The 19573-nt window shown below is 49.4% G+C and overlaps 1 protein-coding gene across 1 annotated transcript in view; it reads left to right on the top strand.

Annotated features, from left to right (window-relative positions):
• The window catches only part of TLL2 (tolloid like 2), a 127425-nt gene that overhangs the window by 85570 nt on the left and 22282 nt on the right, over positions 1–19573 (top strand). The window contains exons 8-13 of the mRNA XM_086680518.1: positions 1687–1811; positions 4306–4421; positions 9722–9824; positions 16673–16789; positions 17807–17952; positions 18371–18566. Coding sequence (XP_086536644.1) covers positions 1687–1811; positions 4306–4421; positions 9722–9824; positions 16673–16789; positions 17807–17952; positions 18371–18566 — 803 coding nt within the window. The remainder of the gene's footprint in view (positions 1–1686; positions 1812–4305; positions 4422–9721; positions 9825–16672; positions 16790–17806; positions 17953–18370; positions 18567–19573) is intronic.

The raw sequence follows: 19573 nt of genomic DNA, 5'->3' as shown, positions 1-19573 counted from the left end.
GGAGAGGACTCAAGGCTGCCCTTGCATTTCCGGACAATCACGTTGCACTGTTGTGGGTGCAACATAGAGCTGACTGAGTCTACAGGGAGGGAGACCAGGTAAGAAGCTATGGAAGAATGCAGAAAGGGGATGCTGTTTGCCTGAGCTAAGGCAGTGTTCTGGAATGAGGAGGAAGGCATAGATTCAAGGCACGATAGAAGGTGCCACGGTGCCTTCAGATTCACTCTTGGGAGACAAGAGTCATGGAACGAACATGGATATGAGACCCACATGACAGTGTAGTGGAGGGGTCGCCAGGCATCTGGGGCTTAGCAGATGGTTCTGGGGTCAGAATCAGAGAATTCTCTGTGAGTCTATTGGCATCAGCTAAAGCCCAGAGTTGCAGGTGGAGCAGGAGACGGGAGAGAGGAAGAGGGCAGATTCCCAAGGGAAAGCATGGAGTGGGGAGCAGACGTGGATGCTAACTTGCCGCGCAGAGACAGTGGTGCCCTGGACACCAGGGGAAGAGAGTCTGAGGAAGGAAGGAGCAGAAAAGTGGCAGTGCTGTAAGAGAGGGCAGGTGGCGGTTGACAGGTGTCCATCTGAGTTGTCAGTTAGTGGGTGACCACTGACCGTTGCTGGTGCAGTCTGATTGCAATTGCATTGAAAAGTGAATGGTATGTGGGCAGCTAGACAGAGAATGGGATCCACTGTTTCCAGAAACCTGGTTAAAAGGGAGGGAAGAAACTGGTAACTGGAGAAGGAGCTGATTTGAAGGGAGACCCTACCTTCCAGGAGGGGTCCCTCATTGGGGGTCTGGAAGCAGAGAAGGAGGCTCAGGAAGGGGTCAACCACACCCACATCATGGAGATGTAAATAGGGCCAGTACCCAGCCGGGCATCCTGACTTGGTCATTTTAGACTTCCTTCACGTGGGAGTAGAATAGGATGCTTAGAGCTGGAAAGGGCTGCTGTGACTGTCTAGGCCACTCTCTTACTGTTAGAGGAGTCAACTGAAGCTCAGAGAGGGGAAGGGGCTTGTCTAAGCTCACCCAGGTGGTGGATCCAGGCCTTACATAGAAACTTCTAGACTAGGACTCTCTCAACTTTGTTCTCTACATTCATCTCACTTTCCATCTGATTATCCCCTTTGCCAGAAAGGCCCCCAAACTCTGATTCCCATTATTCACCAGCCCGTCAAGCAGCACTTACTGACCAGCCCCTGAGAGCCTCACTCTGTGCTGGTCCCCAGGCTCCCTGTGGGGCCCCTCCAAGACTTATCCATGCTCAGTAGTGCCTGTTGCACAACTCCAGGGGGCGCCACTCACACCTTGATCTCTCTGAATGGTGCTCCCTGAAGTTGTAGGATGTGGCAGCCCCAGGACCTGGACCTGTCAGGGGTTTTGTGGAAATGCACAGTACATGTCGGTAAGGAAGCCCCTAAGCCAGTGGACTAGGGCAGACTGGCAAGCTTAGCAGAGTCATTTTCCCATTGGAAAGTGAGTAAGCCGCTCATGAAATGGAATACCCACATGCCAGGACGAGTGAAGCAACGTCTTCAGTCATACTGGCCTACAGAGAGGCCATCCAGAGGCTGGGGATGTCAACGGGCTTATGGGCAAGGAAATGAAGACTGTAAGTTCCAGCCCGGCCAGCCAGCCAGCCTTGACTTTTCTTTCTCCTTTCTCTTTCTCTTTTCTTCCTGTAGAGGAGTTTTCTTAGACACCATCCTCCCCCGTCGAGACGACAATGGCGTCAGGCCAACCATTGGTCAGCGTGTGCGGCTCAGTCAGGGAGACATAGCGCAAGCCAGGAAGCTGTACAAATGCCCAGGTAACTGAATCCCGGGGAGTCCCGGGGCCTCTGTTGCACCCACGGAGCACGACTCAGCCATCCTTTGCCAACATTCCCCCTTGCTGGGAAAAACAGCTTGGAGAACATGGAGAGGCTGCTATAATTTCTGGTATCTACTATATGGAGGTTTTAGACAGTGTAGGAGGCCCACGTGCAGAGGTGATTGCCAGTAGTGACACAAATAATAGGTCTTGGAGCTCACAGTTTAATGTGTCAGAATCCTCAGAATTCTCTGGCAAAGGCCTGATATTCTGAAGAGGAAGAAGGATAGTGGAACAACAGTGAATGGGGGCCCGATGCAGTGCGTACCCTGTAACTACAAAATCTCCTCTCCTTCCTGTGGGAATAGGGGATGTGGGTTTGGCAAAACAAAAACCAAGGGTTTTGCAGGAAGACAGTGAATGAAGGAGGGTGGGAGTCAGCTTCCCAAATACTCAGTGCTGTAAATGAGGTTACGTCTATGGTCCTGGGGGCTTCCTAGGGTTCTGGTCATCGGCTAGAAATCTGCCAGCAAAGATTGGACAGTATACCAGGGTCTGAGGAGACGTCTGTTTCTCTGCTCATCCGCAAGGCCCCTCCTCTTGAATCTGCCCTCTTTGCCTTCCATACCCTTGGTTCAGCATCACCAGCACCTCCCCCAGCCTGCGGCCCTGGAAGTGAGCTCACGCTGACCCTTTAAGTTGCTGAGCTTCAGTGCAAAGCGTTAGAGCAGCCAGGTTTTTACCACTGAGGGGAGAGAATTCAATTCAGCACTTTGGGGAGGAAGAAGGAAATTCATTGCTAACAGGTCCGGTAACATTTTCCAAATGCCCCAGACCAGACACACGGTCTGATCATGGGACAGAATGTTCAAAATAGGCGCCATATTAGAAAATCTAGGCTATCCCGTTGCCCTGCTAAGTGGGGTCACAGGGCACGCAAAGGGCTGGGTGGGGTTTGGTCCATCACAAAACTCTAAGAAATACGTCCATCCAGCTATTAGTCATCTGGGGGTGTGTTAGGGCTGAAATGCAGGTCACACGTATCATATAACCTTGCTGAATTGAAAGAGAAACCTTATAGCATTCCCTGGGAAATGCCATAGTATTTATTTAGTTATAATGTATATGGCTCTTACTTCCCAAAAGGATTGGAGGCAGCTGGTAAATACCATGGAGCCATATAGTAATGCATCTATTCTTGCAGAATGTTGATGATTATTCTAAAATAATTTCCATGGAACCCTTGGGGGTGTTGACTGCGGGGCATAATCCTCATGATGCCTGGCAGTTGTTCAGTAACATGATATCGAAGCCCCAATATCCAGGATTTCCTGAGGCTGATGACGGGCCGCTCTCCAGTATTCCTTCCTGCGGCTCCAAAACTGCAGCTTCCAGTAATTTCAAGTAGTAACTGAAAGGCGGGGTAGTTGTCGAGTGGAGGGTGAATTGCATGTAGGAAGAGATGCATATGTTTCCACACTTTGGGGTAACCCCGTAGGAGGAGGGGTTTGGGTTTGGAATCAGGAGGGGGCAGGAGGTAAGGAACCCGCAGGTCCCGAGCTCACTCCTGCAGATACTTTCTTTTTAAGGACAAATTGGGTGAAATATTTTTCACATACATAAGAACTGGGTTCTAGACTTAGGACCAGACAACCCTCCAACATTCAAAGGTGGGATGGTCTACTGTAGAGTAGCCCAGCTTCCCATACCTCTGGTCATTTTTCTGTTTTCTTGACTATTTATTTGGTTGCTCGTTCAGAAATAGGTAGCAAAAAAAGAAGAGGCCAGATTCAAACTAATACCTGAAATGTGTTTCAAAGTGTTTTCTTTTTCTTGTCGCTTCACCTATTTGTACTTTAAAAAAAATTTATTTTTAATGTTTATTATTTATTTTTAAGAGAGAAAGAGAGAGAGAGAGAAAGAGAGAGAGAGAGAGAGAGAGAGCAGGAGCCAGTGGGGGGGGGGGCACGGGGGAGCAGAGAAAAAGGGAGACACAGAATCCAAAGCAAGCTCCAGGCTCTGAGCTGTCAGCACAGAGCCCGATGCGGGGCTCAAATTCACAGACCATGAGATCATGACCTGAGCCAAAGTCGGAGGCTTAACTGACTGAGCCACCCAGGCGCCCCTGTCAGTCATAATATAATGGCTGCTATGTGTGGACCACTCACTATGTGCCATTTCATTAACCCTCTAGGCAGGTCTTGTCCATTTTACAGGTAAGAAAACTAAGGCCCAGCAAAGCTGGGAAACTTGCCCACCATATCCTGGGAGCCTCAGAAGAAACGCCTGGGTATTACGTTCTCGTCCCGGACTCTATTTTCACTTTTATTAGCCAGAAAACATCATCAATCTGCCTGACCGGTTTCTCGCCAATGCGTTCCGAGGGCTTTGGCTGGTCAAGCCGTGTGTTTTCTCAGTGGCCTGGTGCAGGGAGCTGCTTAGGTGGGGAATGTGTGTGTGCCGGAATCACAGTTGTTGTTTTGCTTGCACAGCGTGTGGGGAGACCCTGCAGGACACAACAGGAAACTTTTCCGCACCTGGTTTCCCAAATGGCTATCCTTCTTATTCCCACTGTGTCTGGAGGATATCGGTCACTCCAGGGGAAAAGGTAGGTGTGAAACCACCTCAGGAAATGGCATAGCTTTCTTTGGGTTGTGTGAGGTGTGGGGGATTGTACTATTATTAACCGTAGTAATAGCAGCTGCTGTGAGCACCCAGGTGCTGTGCTAGCTTGCTTAACATTCTTTAGTTCTTTATTTCTTAATTCTTTATTATTTTTTTCTTTCAACCAGGATCACCCATACAAATGGAGGCCTGTAAGCTAAATGTCCACATGAGTTGTAAATCAAGCTCACAGTCTGTAAATCAAAGTAGACTGTGTCCTTGTCCTTCTCCCCTGGTAAATACACCATCAGAATGCCTCGGAAGGCGAGGGTCCAGTGTAGGGTTCCTCGACACCTCAGAATGCTGCTCTGGAAGGTAGCAATATGGGGCAAGCTAGCCCTCAACCCACAGCTGGCCCCTCCTTCTCTTCTCAGCCCCCGGTTTCATCTCAGGAGCAGCCGTGGCAAAACTCCAGCCCACGCTCCTGAACATTCTGCACTCCTACCTTGCAAACAGCTATTCTTTGGCTGCCCCTCCAGCAGAAGTGGACTGGTTAGGTGTGCTATCTGCCCTCGGGAGGGTGGATTCAGGGCAGAGATCTCTGGATGTTCTGGAAGGGGGCTCGGAGCTATTTGGACAGGGGACTCCAGGATCCAGGGCACCTGGAGTTAGGTCTAGGAGCTATGCACGCTCTGAGTGAGCACAAGCATTTGGGTTGGAAGATTCCATGATACCCTCTATATTCCCCTAGAGCTGGGTCAGGACAGAGGCCTCTTTTGTCCTGGTCCAAGGATGGTATGTTCTCAACCCTACCACACATGCATCTCCTGATATCCATTATATGGATAGGGAATTTGAGGCTCAGACATTTTTCTTGTTTAGAGAGAGAGAGCGTGAGTAGGGGAGGCACAGAGGGAGAAAGAAAGGGAGAGAGAGAATCTTAAGAAAGCTCCATGCTCAGCACGGAGCTTGATCTCATGACCATGAGATCATGACCTGAGCCAAAATCAAGCGTCGGACATTCAACTGACTGAGCCACTCAGCTGACCAAAGCTCAGACATTTTTAAAAATTGACCAAATTCACAGTAAAATATAGAACTGGGAACTGGGGCTTCTGCATTCCTGAAACGTGTGTGTGTGTGTGTGTGTGTGTGTGTGTGTGTGTGTGTGTTTACTACGCCTCCCTACAAATCCAAGGGTTTTTCAGATTGTCTCAGACTAAGTGCAGCTGTCTTTGAGATGCCCCCTCTATCCCTTGTTCAACTCCCTCTAGTCATACCTGCCATAACTTATTCCACAATATCGTGACTGCTGGTTTATTGGGCTGTCTGCCTTCTAAGACCCTAAACTCATTGAGGACAGAGACTGTTCACCCCTAGGTCTCCAGCCACCCAACACAGCCCCTGGCACATAGACACACAAAAGGTATTTGTTGAATGGGCATGTGAGTGGGTGGGTGGCCAAGTGAGAAATCTGCAGCTGTGTTGTGGGGTGATGGATTATTAGGTGCTTGTAGCCAATCTTCAGGTATGCCTAATTCATAACTTTAAAAAGCATCCCTTTAAATGTTTTCTATGGGCTGCGTTCTATTCTCAGCATATTATGTGGATTCTCTTTTAATCCTCACAACTTCGTGTGATAGGTACTATTCCCACATTAATTTTTCAGGTAAGGAAAGGGACTTGCCTAAGGCTACTCAGTTTGTGGCAAAGTTGGGATTTGAATCCAGGTGAGAAGCTGGATGCTTAGCCATCATCCTATACTATTCCACAAAGGGGTCAGGCTAATAGGCATTTGAACATGCATTCACACACACATGCTCACGTGTGTATGTTTTCACGTACAATACCCACATGTACAACTCTTCCTCTGGGCTCTAAGCATTTAGGACAGTGTGGTTGTCATCTTGAGCCTGAGAGACTGCAGATTTGTCTTCCGCAGGTGCATGTTCTGTTCCTGTGCCTGATGGAGGCATTAATGAGAAGGAGGAGGAGGAGGAGGAGGAGGAAGTGATCCAGAAAGCCCCAAATTGTTGAATTTCCCTAAATAGCAGAGGCTATGTGATATGTTTGAACTACATAAGACTCATCAAGTCTTAATTATTACTGCTAACTGGGGGGCAGAGAGAATATACCTCATTGAAATTCCTGTACCAATTATTTCCATTTCTGCTTCTCCCAGCCTTCCCCAGAGCTGCTAGTAATTAGCAAACTTGATTGGTTCAAGTATCACCTCTTGTTTATCACCTCTTCCCCTATGGTCTTTATGGTTCCCTAACATATTTAAAGTAATTAACCTGAATAATTACCCCATTTATTTTGATCCTGAATGTGTTACCAAGGAAGTTGTAATAACATTTTCTTTCTGAAGAATTTAAAAAGCTAAGTAATATTACAACCGGCTAGTAAATATTACTGAGTCCTCTGCCTGAACGTGAACTCTGTGAGACATACAAAAGAAATCTAATTTACAGTCCCTGTCTTCAAGAGACTTAGAGTTTAGTTAAGGTCCCTCCTTACCTCTAGGGAGTCTGATTTAATTGAAGAAGGGGCAGTATTTTTTAAACTTCTGAGGTGGTACTAATTCATGAGCAGGGTTAAGAACCACTGGTCTAGTTTGAAAGAAGAGTGACATCACACACACACACACACACACACACACACACACACACACACTGTACAATACAGGAGGTGGGCTGGCCTGTTATTTTCTGGTACCGCCTCTTCATTTCATAGGAGATCAGAGGGTGTTGTGGAAGAAGGTGCTACTTGTCCTGAGAACCGAACATTGGGAGGGATTGGCCCAAAGGAAGCTCGGGGAGAAACTGGCAAGGCTAATTAAGACAGGCAGCCTGTGAAGAGCACTTAGTGTGTCTGGTTTGTGGTGCACTAAGTATACACTCAGTAAGGCCTGATTCTTTAAAAGTGCCTTTATTGAGTGCCTATTATGTGCCAGACCTCATTATACACTCAGTATACAGTTTCTCATGCAGCCCCCTCGGTAACCAATGGTGTGCACGTTGCTTCGCAGATAAGGAAACTAAAGATCTAAATGGGCAAGTATTTTCCCAAGATCCCAGAGCTAGTGAGCGATAGAACTGAGGTATCCAGATCTTCCTGATTCTAAAAACACCTGCCCTGCAGTCACTATGAAAGGGAGAGGGGGGAGTCCCAAGGAGGGAAAGGCCATGTCCATCTTGGCAGTCAGAGAGGGACTCCGGGAGGAGGCAGAAAGCCCTGAGCTGGGCCTGGGGAAGGTTCCATTAGCATGGATATGCCAATGCACATTGGGAAATGAGGTCCCATAGGATGGACTCTGGGGTCTCTGGAAGGTAAGCAGAGAGGTTAATTTATGAGATGAGGGCATGGGGAGCTACTGAAGTTTTCTGAGAGTAGGAGAGGTTTAATAAATATGAGATGCCAGTGCAGGATGGATCTAGAAGCCCTACTGTGAAGAATGGCTCAGGGCACGGCAGGGAGGAGTTCAGGAATCCTCTCCGCAGGTACAACACAGGCAGCGGTGTTGAAGGGGCAGTGAGACTGGCTTGCAGCAGGGGACACAGACAAGTTAAGGGAAGAACGTCTGTGGGCATAGGGGGTAAACAATAGGGCGAAGTGGAGATAAGCGCAAAGGGTTGCACCTGGCTGACCGGTGCCACTTAGGGACAGGGAAGCTGGAAGGGAAATGCCATTTTGAGGTGCTCTCACCGTCCCTGGGGAGCAGGGAGGACAGGAGCCAGCTGAGGCCAGAGAGCGGAGAGAGGGCAGGTGTGGTGAAACCCAGAGAGAGGAGGTTCAAAGCAGAGGGGCCACGGAGAACAGAGCCCATAAATAACAGTCCTTTCAATTTGGCTGGGAGGGCACCGGAACCTTTGACCTGCAGCCCTCCAGCCTAGGGGGTTTGCTTAGAGACAGAGGGACCTGGGGCTGTCTAAATGTAAAAGAAAGTGGCCGGTGGATGGGGGAGAGAGATGAACTGGCTAAGGATGAGGGCCCCGAATGGGCTAAGGCACAGGGTCAGTGCTGCAGCAGCCAGGGTGGGGCCCCGGTGAGCGAAAAGAGCTGAGAAATGATGGAGCAGGGACACTCTGAGCACAGCAGACATGGTGCGGACACCCTACATGGCGGGGCTTGATGGGGGTGAAGGGGGGGGGCACGCCTGAGCTCTGCTCTGGGCCATCTGTCAGGGACGCCCCAAGCTGGAAGGGTGGCAGGTTTGTGGGAACAGCACCTGTGTGCTGAGTCCACAGGGCCACTCAACTCCCTCCACTCTTTGTGGACGGGGGCATCCACTGAATGGGCTCACCATGTCCGTGAAGAGCTGACACCTCTTTCCTAGTCCATCTGAAGCCCCAGCTCCCTGGCCTTCACTCCTCCTCACCCCCCTGCCTCTTCATTCCAGACACACAAACCACAACCTGCTCTGATGTACAGTACCATTCCCCAGACGTCTCCTTGCCTTTATTCATGTCAGTCCCTCTCACCAAAACGCCCTCCTGTCCTGTCTCTGTCCGCTGGGTCCCTATTCCCCTTAGGTTAAACGCCACCTCTTCTGAGACGCCTTTTCCAGTATCACCAGGCAGCATTTATGTCTCCCTCCTTGGGGCTACAGAATTTCCTTTCTGTCCATCCGTCTCTTTTCAACATTTGTTTCAAGAGTGCTCTAATTGGCCTGACGCATCTGTGCTCTCTGAGCTCCCTAAAGGCAAGAACCCTGTCTTGCTCATCTTTCTATCTCAATTGGCCAACACAGACAGGCACATAGTAGGTATTCAGCTAACAACGGTGAGATGAATGAATGAACGAACGAACAAACGAACGGACTAACCATAAGAAGGCTATTTGAGAGTGAGGTCATGGCCGAGGGGACACTGCTCACAGTGGTGCTCAGATGTACTCAGGCTAACCCCAGGCCCTTTGGAATGATTGATGATGCTATAAGATCTTTCCGTATCTCTGAACTTCACTGACCCCTTACCTCCTTCTAAATCCCCAGTCTCAAGGCATCCTGGCCCATCTTTTTAATGCATCCTGTTTTCTATAAACCACCTAGTGACTTCAAAAGCTCAAGCTATTCCCCAGACAGAACCAGAGGACCCATCTCCTCTGTTTACTCCCCGCCCTGCTTACGGTTTATTATTTAATGTCACAAGGTTTCCTGTGTGTCCTTGTGAGGACACTCCTACTGTGGTCTCAGAGCGCTGTATGCTAACGGGTAATGTGAGAACACTGGCATGCAAGATGTATCTTCAAAACTCCTCGGGCTCCACGGCCACAACTCACTTTTCCGGTAACTCTTTACAGATCGTCCTAACCTTCACCTCCATGGATTTGTTTAAAAGCCGCCTGTGCTGGTATGACTATGTGGAGGTCCGGGATGGTTACTGGAGAAAAGCCCCCCTGTTGGGTGAGTTGACTTTAGAAAGCCCTGGGAGAGGGGTGATCGGCTTGTTCTGTGGGATGCTGTTAATGTGCGGAGGGGCCCGTCCTGACAGCAGTCACAGGAAGCTCTCAAGAGCCCGTGTCGTTGTAAAACTCTGAACACTCCACCTGGCAGCACGTGTTAAAAGCTTCTAGGACTGAGACCGCCCTTCAACCCGGCAGTTCTACTTCTGGGAATTTATCCTAAAGAACCGATGAAGGAAGCGTGCAAAGTTCTAGCGATGGGGATGTTCACTGGAGCGGGAAAAATGGAAAACAATTTAAATGTTCACCAGCAGGGGTTAGCTGAGGCACTGGTGACACATCTTTCCCGTGGAAAACTATCCAGCCACTAAAAATAAAGTTGGAGGTGACTACTTATTGATACAGAAAGGTGTTCGCTGTGCATTGTTTCACAAGAAGGTGTTCCCAACTGGAATATGCCGCTGGATTCCACTTTCATAAAAATCCCTTCATATGTATATTTTGCAGGCTTTGCAAACTCAGATGCCCTTGGAAATAAGGCACACCTGAGTAAGATGGGGTTGGCATACTAAAATAAGGAGTGGTGGGGAGTGTGGCAGAGTGAACAGTGAATATCTTGACCCAGATTATTCAAAACAAAATTATTTAAAACATGTGTAGGTTGGATTCAACTGGAGGAAGCCATTTTGTGATCTACAGTATAAATATCAAGTGGAATTATAGGCGTAAATAAATAACAGTGGTTATTTCAGGATGATGGAGTATATTTTTAAAAATTTATTCTGTGTTCCTGGTTTAGCTGTATTTTCTAATTTTTCTACAGTAAGCATGTATCCTTTCTGGGAGACGCGCGGTGCATGAACTCATACGTGAAAAGGCAGCTTAGACCTTTCAGTGGGAGGCTGTGGTCAGATGGCATAAGATGAAAGGTCAGTTCATTCAGGACTGGTTACAGAAGAGCAATGTCCCGTGGGTGACCCAGAAAGACGAGTGTATAGAGAGCCTATGGCATCGGTGTCCTGGGAATGGACAGAGGGACTCATCTGACAGAAATGACAGCCATGGTGGACCCAGAGAGAGAAGCAGATTTGCAAGGAGCCAGATGGAAGGGTTTTGGCTGATAGGGGCTGTTCTCATTTTTAGAGCAGTCCCAGGTGAGCTTCCGGGTTGCCAAGGCTAAGCCCTCAGTGAGATCTTTGTCCCTGGCATATCCTCATGTGGGCGGAACAGCCACACTGGTTATGCTGTGAATGGCTGGCCTGGGCGTGAGCTGCTGTTGGGACAGCAGACCAGAGATGGAAACAGGAGGGGAGGGGGAGAGCTAAGTTGGGGAGTTAAACGGCCAGACCGAGCCTGACTTCACATCAGATTCCGGGTAGGTCGGAAGAGATGGGAGCAGAAGGTCTGAGGGGCCTGGCTCTGTATGGCCACAAGGTCTCAGCCAGGCCAGCTTTCATTGGGAAGAGCACACACGCCCCTTCTATCCAGAGGACCACGAGTTGAAATTTCCAGAGCTACAGATGGATAGGAAGTTGTGTCTACTCGTGCTGAAGAAAGCAGGCTCTGAGTAGGGGTACCAGGTTACCCCCATTAGGAGGAATCAGTCGGGGAGCGTACAGTCTAGTTGGGCAAGCCAACCATGGACACGAGCGTGTATATTGTAGGACAAATGGGTTTTGTCACCCGATGGCAGGGTGGAGGCTGCCTGTCCTGCACTCCTGCTTCCTCTCTATTGTGACCAGATGCGGGGTATGCCAGCAGCCAGAAGGAGGCGTGCCTTTACAGGTAGCTCTGATTGGGTGTGGTGGGGGCGGGGGGGGGATGGTGGGAAGAGAGAGAGAGAGAGAGAGAGAGAGAGAGAGAGAGAAGGGCATTGTGGCTAGCAGAGGTTCCCGAACCTGGCTGAATATCAGCATCTGCTGGGCAGATTTCTGTGAATACAGATCCCTGGGAAACTACCGAGTCAGAATCCCCATGTGTTGGGTCAGGAAATGCTCCTGCTTCCCTGTAAATGTATGTGCATGTGTATGTGCGTGTGACTTGTTTAATACCGCACACATAGAGAAGGGACTGCAAGGAGGAAGGTGTTTACCTCTGAGAAAGGAAGCCCAGAAATGGTTTGGTTTGTGTACTTCTGGATTGTTCTACATCTTTTACAAGAATGCACTCAGGTAGAATTTTATAATTAAGATAATTCAAGGGGCTGTGTGGAAGGATTTGGGATGACAACATGGAATCACAGACCCCTTAACCTGGCAGGGATCTTAGAGTCCCTTATCCCACACCTTTATTAACAGGAGAGCACACGCTCCCTGAGTGTGGACCAACTTGCTAAGTCCACACAGCCGGCTAGCGGATGAGATCAGACCAGAACTCAGATGCCCTGGTCCTGGGGAGTGGGGACTGGGGACTGCTGAATCTGAGAAGGGTATCCCCGTAGGACCGTCAGATAAAATGCATGATTCATTGTTTATATGAAATTCAAATTTAACTGGCTTTCCTCTACTTTTGTTTGTGAAATCTGGCAACCCTAAATCCCACCAGGAACGCAGCAGACTCGGAGGGCTCTGGAGAAGGAAGCTCTCGGTTACTGAAGTTCCCTAGAGAGGGCTGAGACACGCTCCTGAGACTGGGCACTCGCAGACGAATTTCCAGTGATTTCCTTTTCTTGAACTTGAAACAAGAATTTTCTCACTACAGATCCTGGCTACACTTTCATTGATTAGATGGGCTTTTTGCCACTCTTTGTTGTCGGTGATGGTTTGTTTTGTTTGGGTTATTTTGGGGGCTCATATTTTACACACTTTCGCAGTGTGAGTGTGTGTGTGTGTGTGTGTGTGTGTGTGTGTGTGTGTGAGTGCCACAGCCAAGGCATGGCCCGGTGCCTGTAACCGTCATTCTTCGTTTGCGGGAATTCTCCTCTGCCAACTATTTGGCCTGCTCTGATGTTTCCGAATGCAGCCGTTAGTGCACTTCTGTGTCTGGAACAAGTGCATTGTGTGGGCCGAACTGGTCCCTGGGAGGGGTCAGTGCCATGAAATCTGCTGGGAGGAGGCAGGTCAATGCCCCTTTGGCAGGAGGGAGAGCGGATTAGGGCGGATTGTGAAAGTATGCATCTTGCTCTGAAAAACTGTGCGTTGCATATTTTCCCAGGGCAGTGTGTGAAAACCCAGGCATAATGGATGCATAACTTTTTATGAATGAACCCTTTATGACTCCCCGTGGAGCCCACTTGTAGTGTCCTCATCTGCATTTCCTCTTCTTGATATCCTTATTAAACTCCTCCTCCAAAGCCGGGAACCAGATTCCGTTGAGGAATTTGACACCTTTTCTGAGTCCAGTTTCTCCCCAGCCTGTTAGTTTTCTTGGAAAGGGGCTGTTTGGGTCCCACTTTTTCACAAAGTGATTAAAGAGAAATGAAAGCAGAATGAGAGCATGTCATGGCCAGTTAGAGCTATCAAATTGAGTTTTCAGTTTCAGGGGTCACTTACGAGATTGCACCTGAAGTGGGGAGGAACGTGGCCGCAGAGAGAATTTACCCAGTGATTTGAAACACTGTCCTGCTAATTGGATCCCCCTGCCTTATTTCTGCAGGAGGAATTACTCTGACAATGCACTTTTGTATGCAGAACTGTCTTTGAGTATTCTGTACCACCTCACTGCACACAAAAGCCCTTTTTCCCCCTTTCCCTGAAGTGGGGAGGGAGGTTCAGAAAGGCCAGGCTGGCCAATCAGTGTCGCGTGGCCCTACCACCGGGGCTCCCTGGGCAGGGGCAGCCTCTCAAGTGAGCAGAAATGACAGCGTGAGTCAAACAGCCAAGCCCGGCGTCACCACAGACTTGCTTTATGGTTGGAGGCTTTGATCTATCATTTCTAAGTGTCCGTGTCCAAACTGGGAATGATGTTTACATTCCCAGAGAGCAGATTTCATGTCTGTTTACCCAAAAGTGTACAGTGTTCAGAATCACACCTTAACAGAGAAGTTCCTCTCGATGATGGTGGCAGTGGTGATGAAGAAGGTGAAATTGATGATGAAGGTCAAGGGCTCAGACTGCCAAGGTTCAAATCCTGCTTCCCTTACAACTTTGAGTATAACTCAAGTTGAATGTAACTCGACTCAAATTCTTCAACCCTCAGTTTGCCCATAAATGAGATGAATAATAAACAGTCCCTAATTCAGAGGGTAGGGGGAAGCAGTTAGATCATCCACGCAAAGCGCTGGGGAGAGGGTCATGCTCAGTAAAAAGGGGCTTTCATCGGGACCGTTATGGCGAAGATAAGAACATTAAGGAAATGGGCAGGGGACAAAGTAAAGGGTTCTAGGTGAGAATTACAAGGTGATTTGGGGAGAGAAGTTACTTAGGAATATTTGTAACTTACCCCACCAAGCCTGGCTTTGCCAAAGCAGTGATTCCAACCCCCTCCAGAGTAGTGAGTGAGTAGACCCAGGTTGTCCTGTGGCCCAGCCGTGGGTGGTTCATCTCATCCAGTTACGTTCTTAGGCAGCAAGGCAGACGTGGGAAGTTCTTCTCTTTTTTGGAAACAGTCCCCAGTGGCTGTGACAGCTGGGGTTTTAAAAGGAGAAATTTGGACTTGAAACTCAGTTTGGTCAAGAAGGAATTCCTTTTGTGATCCCATATTGTTTAACTGCTGTTCAGCAGCTCTGTCTCCTCACTGGTAAGCAGTACTTACTTGCCCATGCTTATGTGTTGTTTTCCAAGAATTAATTGACACTAATTGGCCATGCCAGAGTAACCATTACTGAAAATTTATAGGCTTCTGATGGAGTTTTCCTTGCCAAATTCTTGGCAGAAGTCTCAGCTCATCTCACTTGATATTAAGCTCATCAAATCCAAAAAGCTGCAGGTGGCCAGAATTGGAAGGGAGCAGAAGGAGATTAGCAACTTCTACCCCATGTGTCCCCAAAGAACGTGTCCGCAGTTGGCCATCAGGAAACGTCCATCGTAGCCTTTATTCCTCCCTCAACCTCACTCCCCCATTTCTCAGAAGGGCAAAGCAGAATTATAACTTCAGGTGGTTGATACAGTGCTTAATATGGTGCTGGCAATAAGGGAGCACCTGCTTAATATCTGTTGAATAGACATAAAAAATATTGAGATACAAATCACATACTGTATGATTCACCATTTAAAGGGTACAAGTCAATAAGTTTTAGTGTGCTCACAGAGTTGTGCAACCAACCATCACCATAATCAAGTGTAGAACATTTTTATCACCCAAAAGGAAACCCATACTCATTAACAGGCATGACGTCCCATTTCCCCCATATCAGATGGATTTTTGAGCGACCTACGCAGTCAGTGCTTGAGAGAACCATGGCTTCCGGTCCAAATAGACCTTGACTGGTCTGTGTTGTGAACTGATCAGTACAACCCAGCCCATGTCGCACCCTATTCCCATCCCCACCCTTGCCACGGCTGCCATCTTTACACGACATTGGGAATTATAGGGCCAAAGATTACCATACATTGGGAAGTCACGGCCTTCCGCCTCTTCCTGTGTGAAAGATCCAAGTATCAGACTCATACCCAAGTGTCAGAGAAATACACAGGTATTTGTATTTTTCAATAGCAGAATTTCAACGGCAACTATGAGCCCCTCTCTATCAGGTAGGGGAAATTAATTTTGGTCAGTTTGTGTTTTCTTCCCCTGAGGTGGGGGTGCCAGTAAGGGGTGTATACATGTGCCACGGCACGGTGGCAGGGGGGCATCCGTATTGCCATCTCAGTTGGCATCGCTGAGCGTCCTCATGCCTGTCTGGTCTCCAGTCCTCTATCTGAGCAAAGAATCCTCAGTGGCTGCTGTGCCTCCTTCTTGTCTCAATTCTAGGCCAGTTCAGATTGGTGCCAAGTCCATGTCTCCCTAGAAGACATTCAGTGGGTGATGTTCTATGGCTCCCCACATCCTCTGGACTATGGGAAGTTCACTTCCATATCCCTTTGCCTGAAGAACTCTGCATGCCTGTATCCTGGCCTAATGTCTGGATGAGCCATGCACACACTCCCGTTCTGACCCCCGGTGGGGCATGGGGATCAAAGATCTTGTCGCCCTTCCAGGCTCTGCCCAGGGACTGGGGGCGCAGTCCTGTCCTTCTCCCAGACCCTCAAACCCACTTGAGGTCTCTATCATCCTTTTCCATCAAGGGTCTTAGCTCAAGGTGGGACAGGGCACAGGGTCCTTCCAAAGCATCCCTTGTGCCCTCTCTAACCCTCTCCTCCCTAGTCCCCTCACTCATCTATTTTAGGAATCTTTCTAAGACTACCAGGATGGAAACATGTGCTCTTACACATCGTGTGTTCTCCCAAGTCTTTGTAATTGTGACTGGGCTTGGGAAGTTCAAAAGCCAAGAAGGTTTGATTTTTTTTTTTTTTTTTTTTTTTTTTTGTCATGTGTTCTCTGGCATCTCTTCTCTGGGGCGAGGAAAGCAGACTCTCTTCCTAAAGGCATGCTCTGCCCCCAAAGAAGGGCCATATATGTAGTGGGAGACACCAGGGGAGGAAAGGCTCATCACTATCTGGGACCATTATCCCACCACACCTTCAGCACCTGGGCGGGACCCACCTGGCAGAGGAGGGGTGCCTGAGCTACGCTCCGGGGACTTGGATTGGTTGGAGTCTGGCATTCTCTTGAAGTCAGCCTGAAGGGGACACACAGGCCGGGTGACTGCTTCCTTCCATCTGTGACTCCTGCATGTGCTGCAGGAGAATCGCCACAGCTAGGGTTACCGCTCACCTTGAGGACGTTTGGAGAAACGCGGCCTCGTGTCTGTAAGGAGCTGCTTCCCGCCCTGCCCTGCCGGCGGCCTGACCGGTCTTCTCCACTTCCCAGGCAGGTTTTGTGGTGACAGGGCCCCGGAGCCCCTCACCTCCACGGACAGCCGGCTCTGGGTGGAGTTCCGGAGCAGCAGCAGCACCTTGGGCAAGGGTTTCTTCGCGGTGTACGAAGGTTTGTTCACGGCAGGGGGGGCTCTCGTTCCACCTCTGACCTTCCTTCCCACGCGGCCCGCTGTCCCTCTTGCACCCACGCACGCGTGGCAGCCGCCAGAGCCGTGAGGGGTAGGGGCAACCACCGCAGGGGCCGGGCTGAGGATCCCCAGGTCCGCAGCTGTGCTCACGTCACGACAGGTGTCGTCCACCTGTCACCACCCGCTGGACTCCACTCCAGTGGGGCTGGGGAGCGTGTCCCAGGTGTAGAGCCCTGAGGAAAGGAAAGCAGCCTCTGAATAGCTGTGTGAGCCCGAGAAAAGAACCTGACCTCTCTAGGCCTCTGTTTCATTTATGAAAAGAAGACTTTGGACAATATCAGGGTATTTACAAGGACACTTTTTGAAAGGGCCTCTGAGGCCACCCTGGTGACCGAGTTGAGGGAACACATAGGTCTGGGCTCTAGGCGGCTGCCACCAGGGCATTTCTGCTTCAGTTTGTCCCACCTACTGGGTAAATTGTAATTTTGCAGACACCAAAATTTTGTTTTTATAAAAGAAATAACGTGTGTGTGTGTGTGTGTGTGTGTGTGTGTGTGTGCGCGCGCGCGCGCGCGCAGGTGCGGGTCCCTCCGCACCAGCAGTCCTCTGCTCTCTACATTAGAATCCCTTGGGGAGTTCAAACATCACAGCTGCCTGGAGCACCCCCCTCCCCCCCCCCCCCCGCCCCCAGACACACTTGCATCAGAATTTCTGGGGACATGGCCCCTGCTTCCACAGCTCAAAAAAATGTCCCGGGTGATTTTGATGCACAGAAAAGGTGGAGAACCTCTGCTTTGCAAGGTTATTTTCTTTATATGAAAAAAATTCAGAGTTGCAAACGAATGAAATTGTGCCTTTCCGGAGGCACAGTCTTGGTTGGCTGGAAATGAAAATGTTGCCAAGTGGAGCCACCTAGTGGTGATAAGTGGCCATGAATTTCCTTCCTAAAGGTCTGACCAAGGACCCCATTCCTTCTCTTCCCGATTCTCTTTCTAAAGCTACGTGTGGGGGAGATATTAACAAAGATGCTGGTCAGATTCAATCTCCCAACTACCCGGATGACTACAGACCTTCCAAGGAATGTGTCTGGAGGATTACGGTTTCGGAAGGGTTTCACGTGGGGCTTACCTTCCAAGCTTTTGAGGTGAGTACTGCTCAGGGTTTCTTCCCCAGGAGGAAGTAAACATAAACTTCTGCCAGACACTCTGTGCTCTATAAAGACGGGTTTCCATTTTTTTGGTTGAAAACAGGTACCTAAGTCCGTTTCAAGCTCATGGTGCATTGTACCTGGGCATTTGATATCAAAATCTTTGCAGGCTTTGAAATTGTCTCCACCTCCTTTCTGATGGCTGCCTGGGTAGATGGGGGGAAGTAAAAGTCTGGGAGGGGATCCCAGGATGTTTTGTAGAATCGCTCTTCCCTACTTATCATCTCTTAGTCTGCACAATTTGGTCCACCCTAGGCTAGATTTTTGAGGTGCTATTTCGGTTCCCTTGTTACACAAAAAACCTTAAAGCCAGACCATCCGTCACCTTTCACATTGCCTCTGTTTCTCTGTTTAGATTGAAAGGCATGACAGCTGTGCATACGACTACCTGGAAATCCGCGACGGCCCCACGGAAGAGAGTGCCCTGATTGGCCATTTCTGTGGCTACGAGAAGCCGGAAGATGTGAAATCGAGCTCCAACAGAATGTGGATGAAGTTTGTGTCCGATGGCTCTATCAATAAAGCGGGCTTTGCAGCCAATTTTTTCAAGGGTATGAATTAGCAGTTTGTTTCCATTTTTAGTCACAGGAAGAGGTATTGCCCCCCTGGCCTAAGAATCATAAAACCCATATGGAACCTTAGCGTCAAACAAGGCTCCCTGCCGGGAGAAGGCAGTGACCCATAGCGGAGCTGCCTCTAACAAAGTCCACCACGGACTCAGGAGCAGGAGCAGCCTTGGCGTCGAAATTAGAGTTAGTAAGTTTACAAGGTCAACTTAGTGAACCTTAGGGAATGAGCATTGATAAGAATAAATATTTGTGCAGTCAGTCTCATGAACTGAGCACCTACTGTGTGTCAGGAACTGTGCAAGGTACTTGGTTTACAGGATGTCATTGAATAACCCTTTGAGTTGGGTTTGGATCACGTTTGGTTAGAGTCGAGAAGGGTTGCTTGGGTCACTCAGTTAAGTGGTTGATCAAGAATCCAAGCGCAGTCTGACCCCTAAGCCCCAACTCTTTCTGCAGCACTGTTTTACATTCCCCGCTGTGGGCCAGAGAGGCAGCCTCGGTCTTCAGCAGCCGAGGCACCACCCCCAGCCTACAAGTCTACCCTCAAGTGTGTCAGGGTGGGGAGGACAGTGAGGGGGTGGTGCTCAGGGAACAAACCTCCATGGCTGAGTTGCAGTCTTCATGAAAGCAGACCCAGAATGCCATGGGAAGACCAGCATTCCTGGCCCCGGCAGAATGGGCTTCTCAGGACTCCTTCGTGTGGGCAGGTCTTCCTTCTCTGCTCTCGGGGACCTCCTGGAAGCCCCTCAGACCACACTCTCAAAGGGAAGCATGGATGCTCCCCAGCACATTGTGATTGGGCACCTGGTGGCACACCAGCAGCCATTGAGTGGTGTTATCTAATCCACACCTGAGATCCCTTGATGCGTGGCACTATTCACATCCAGTAGGAAGCTGCTTTCCTCTCCCTCCCTCCTCCCCGAGGACTCCTGGCTGTGCCAATCCAGAAATCCCGGTCCCTCTCTTACTCCCACTTTCCCCATCTGCCC

This window comes from Puma concolor, chromosome D2 (assembly GCF_028749965.1).
Source record: "Puma concolor isolate L17-30 chromosome D2, mPumCon1.1.hap2, whole genome shotgun sequence".
Taxonomy (NCBI): domain Eukaryota; kingdom Metazoa; phylum Chordata; class Mammalia; order Carnivora; family Felidae; genus Puma; species Puma concolor.
This window is presented reverse-complemented; position numbering and strand designations above follow the sequence as displayed.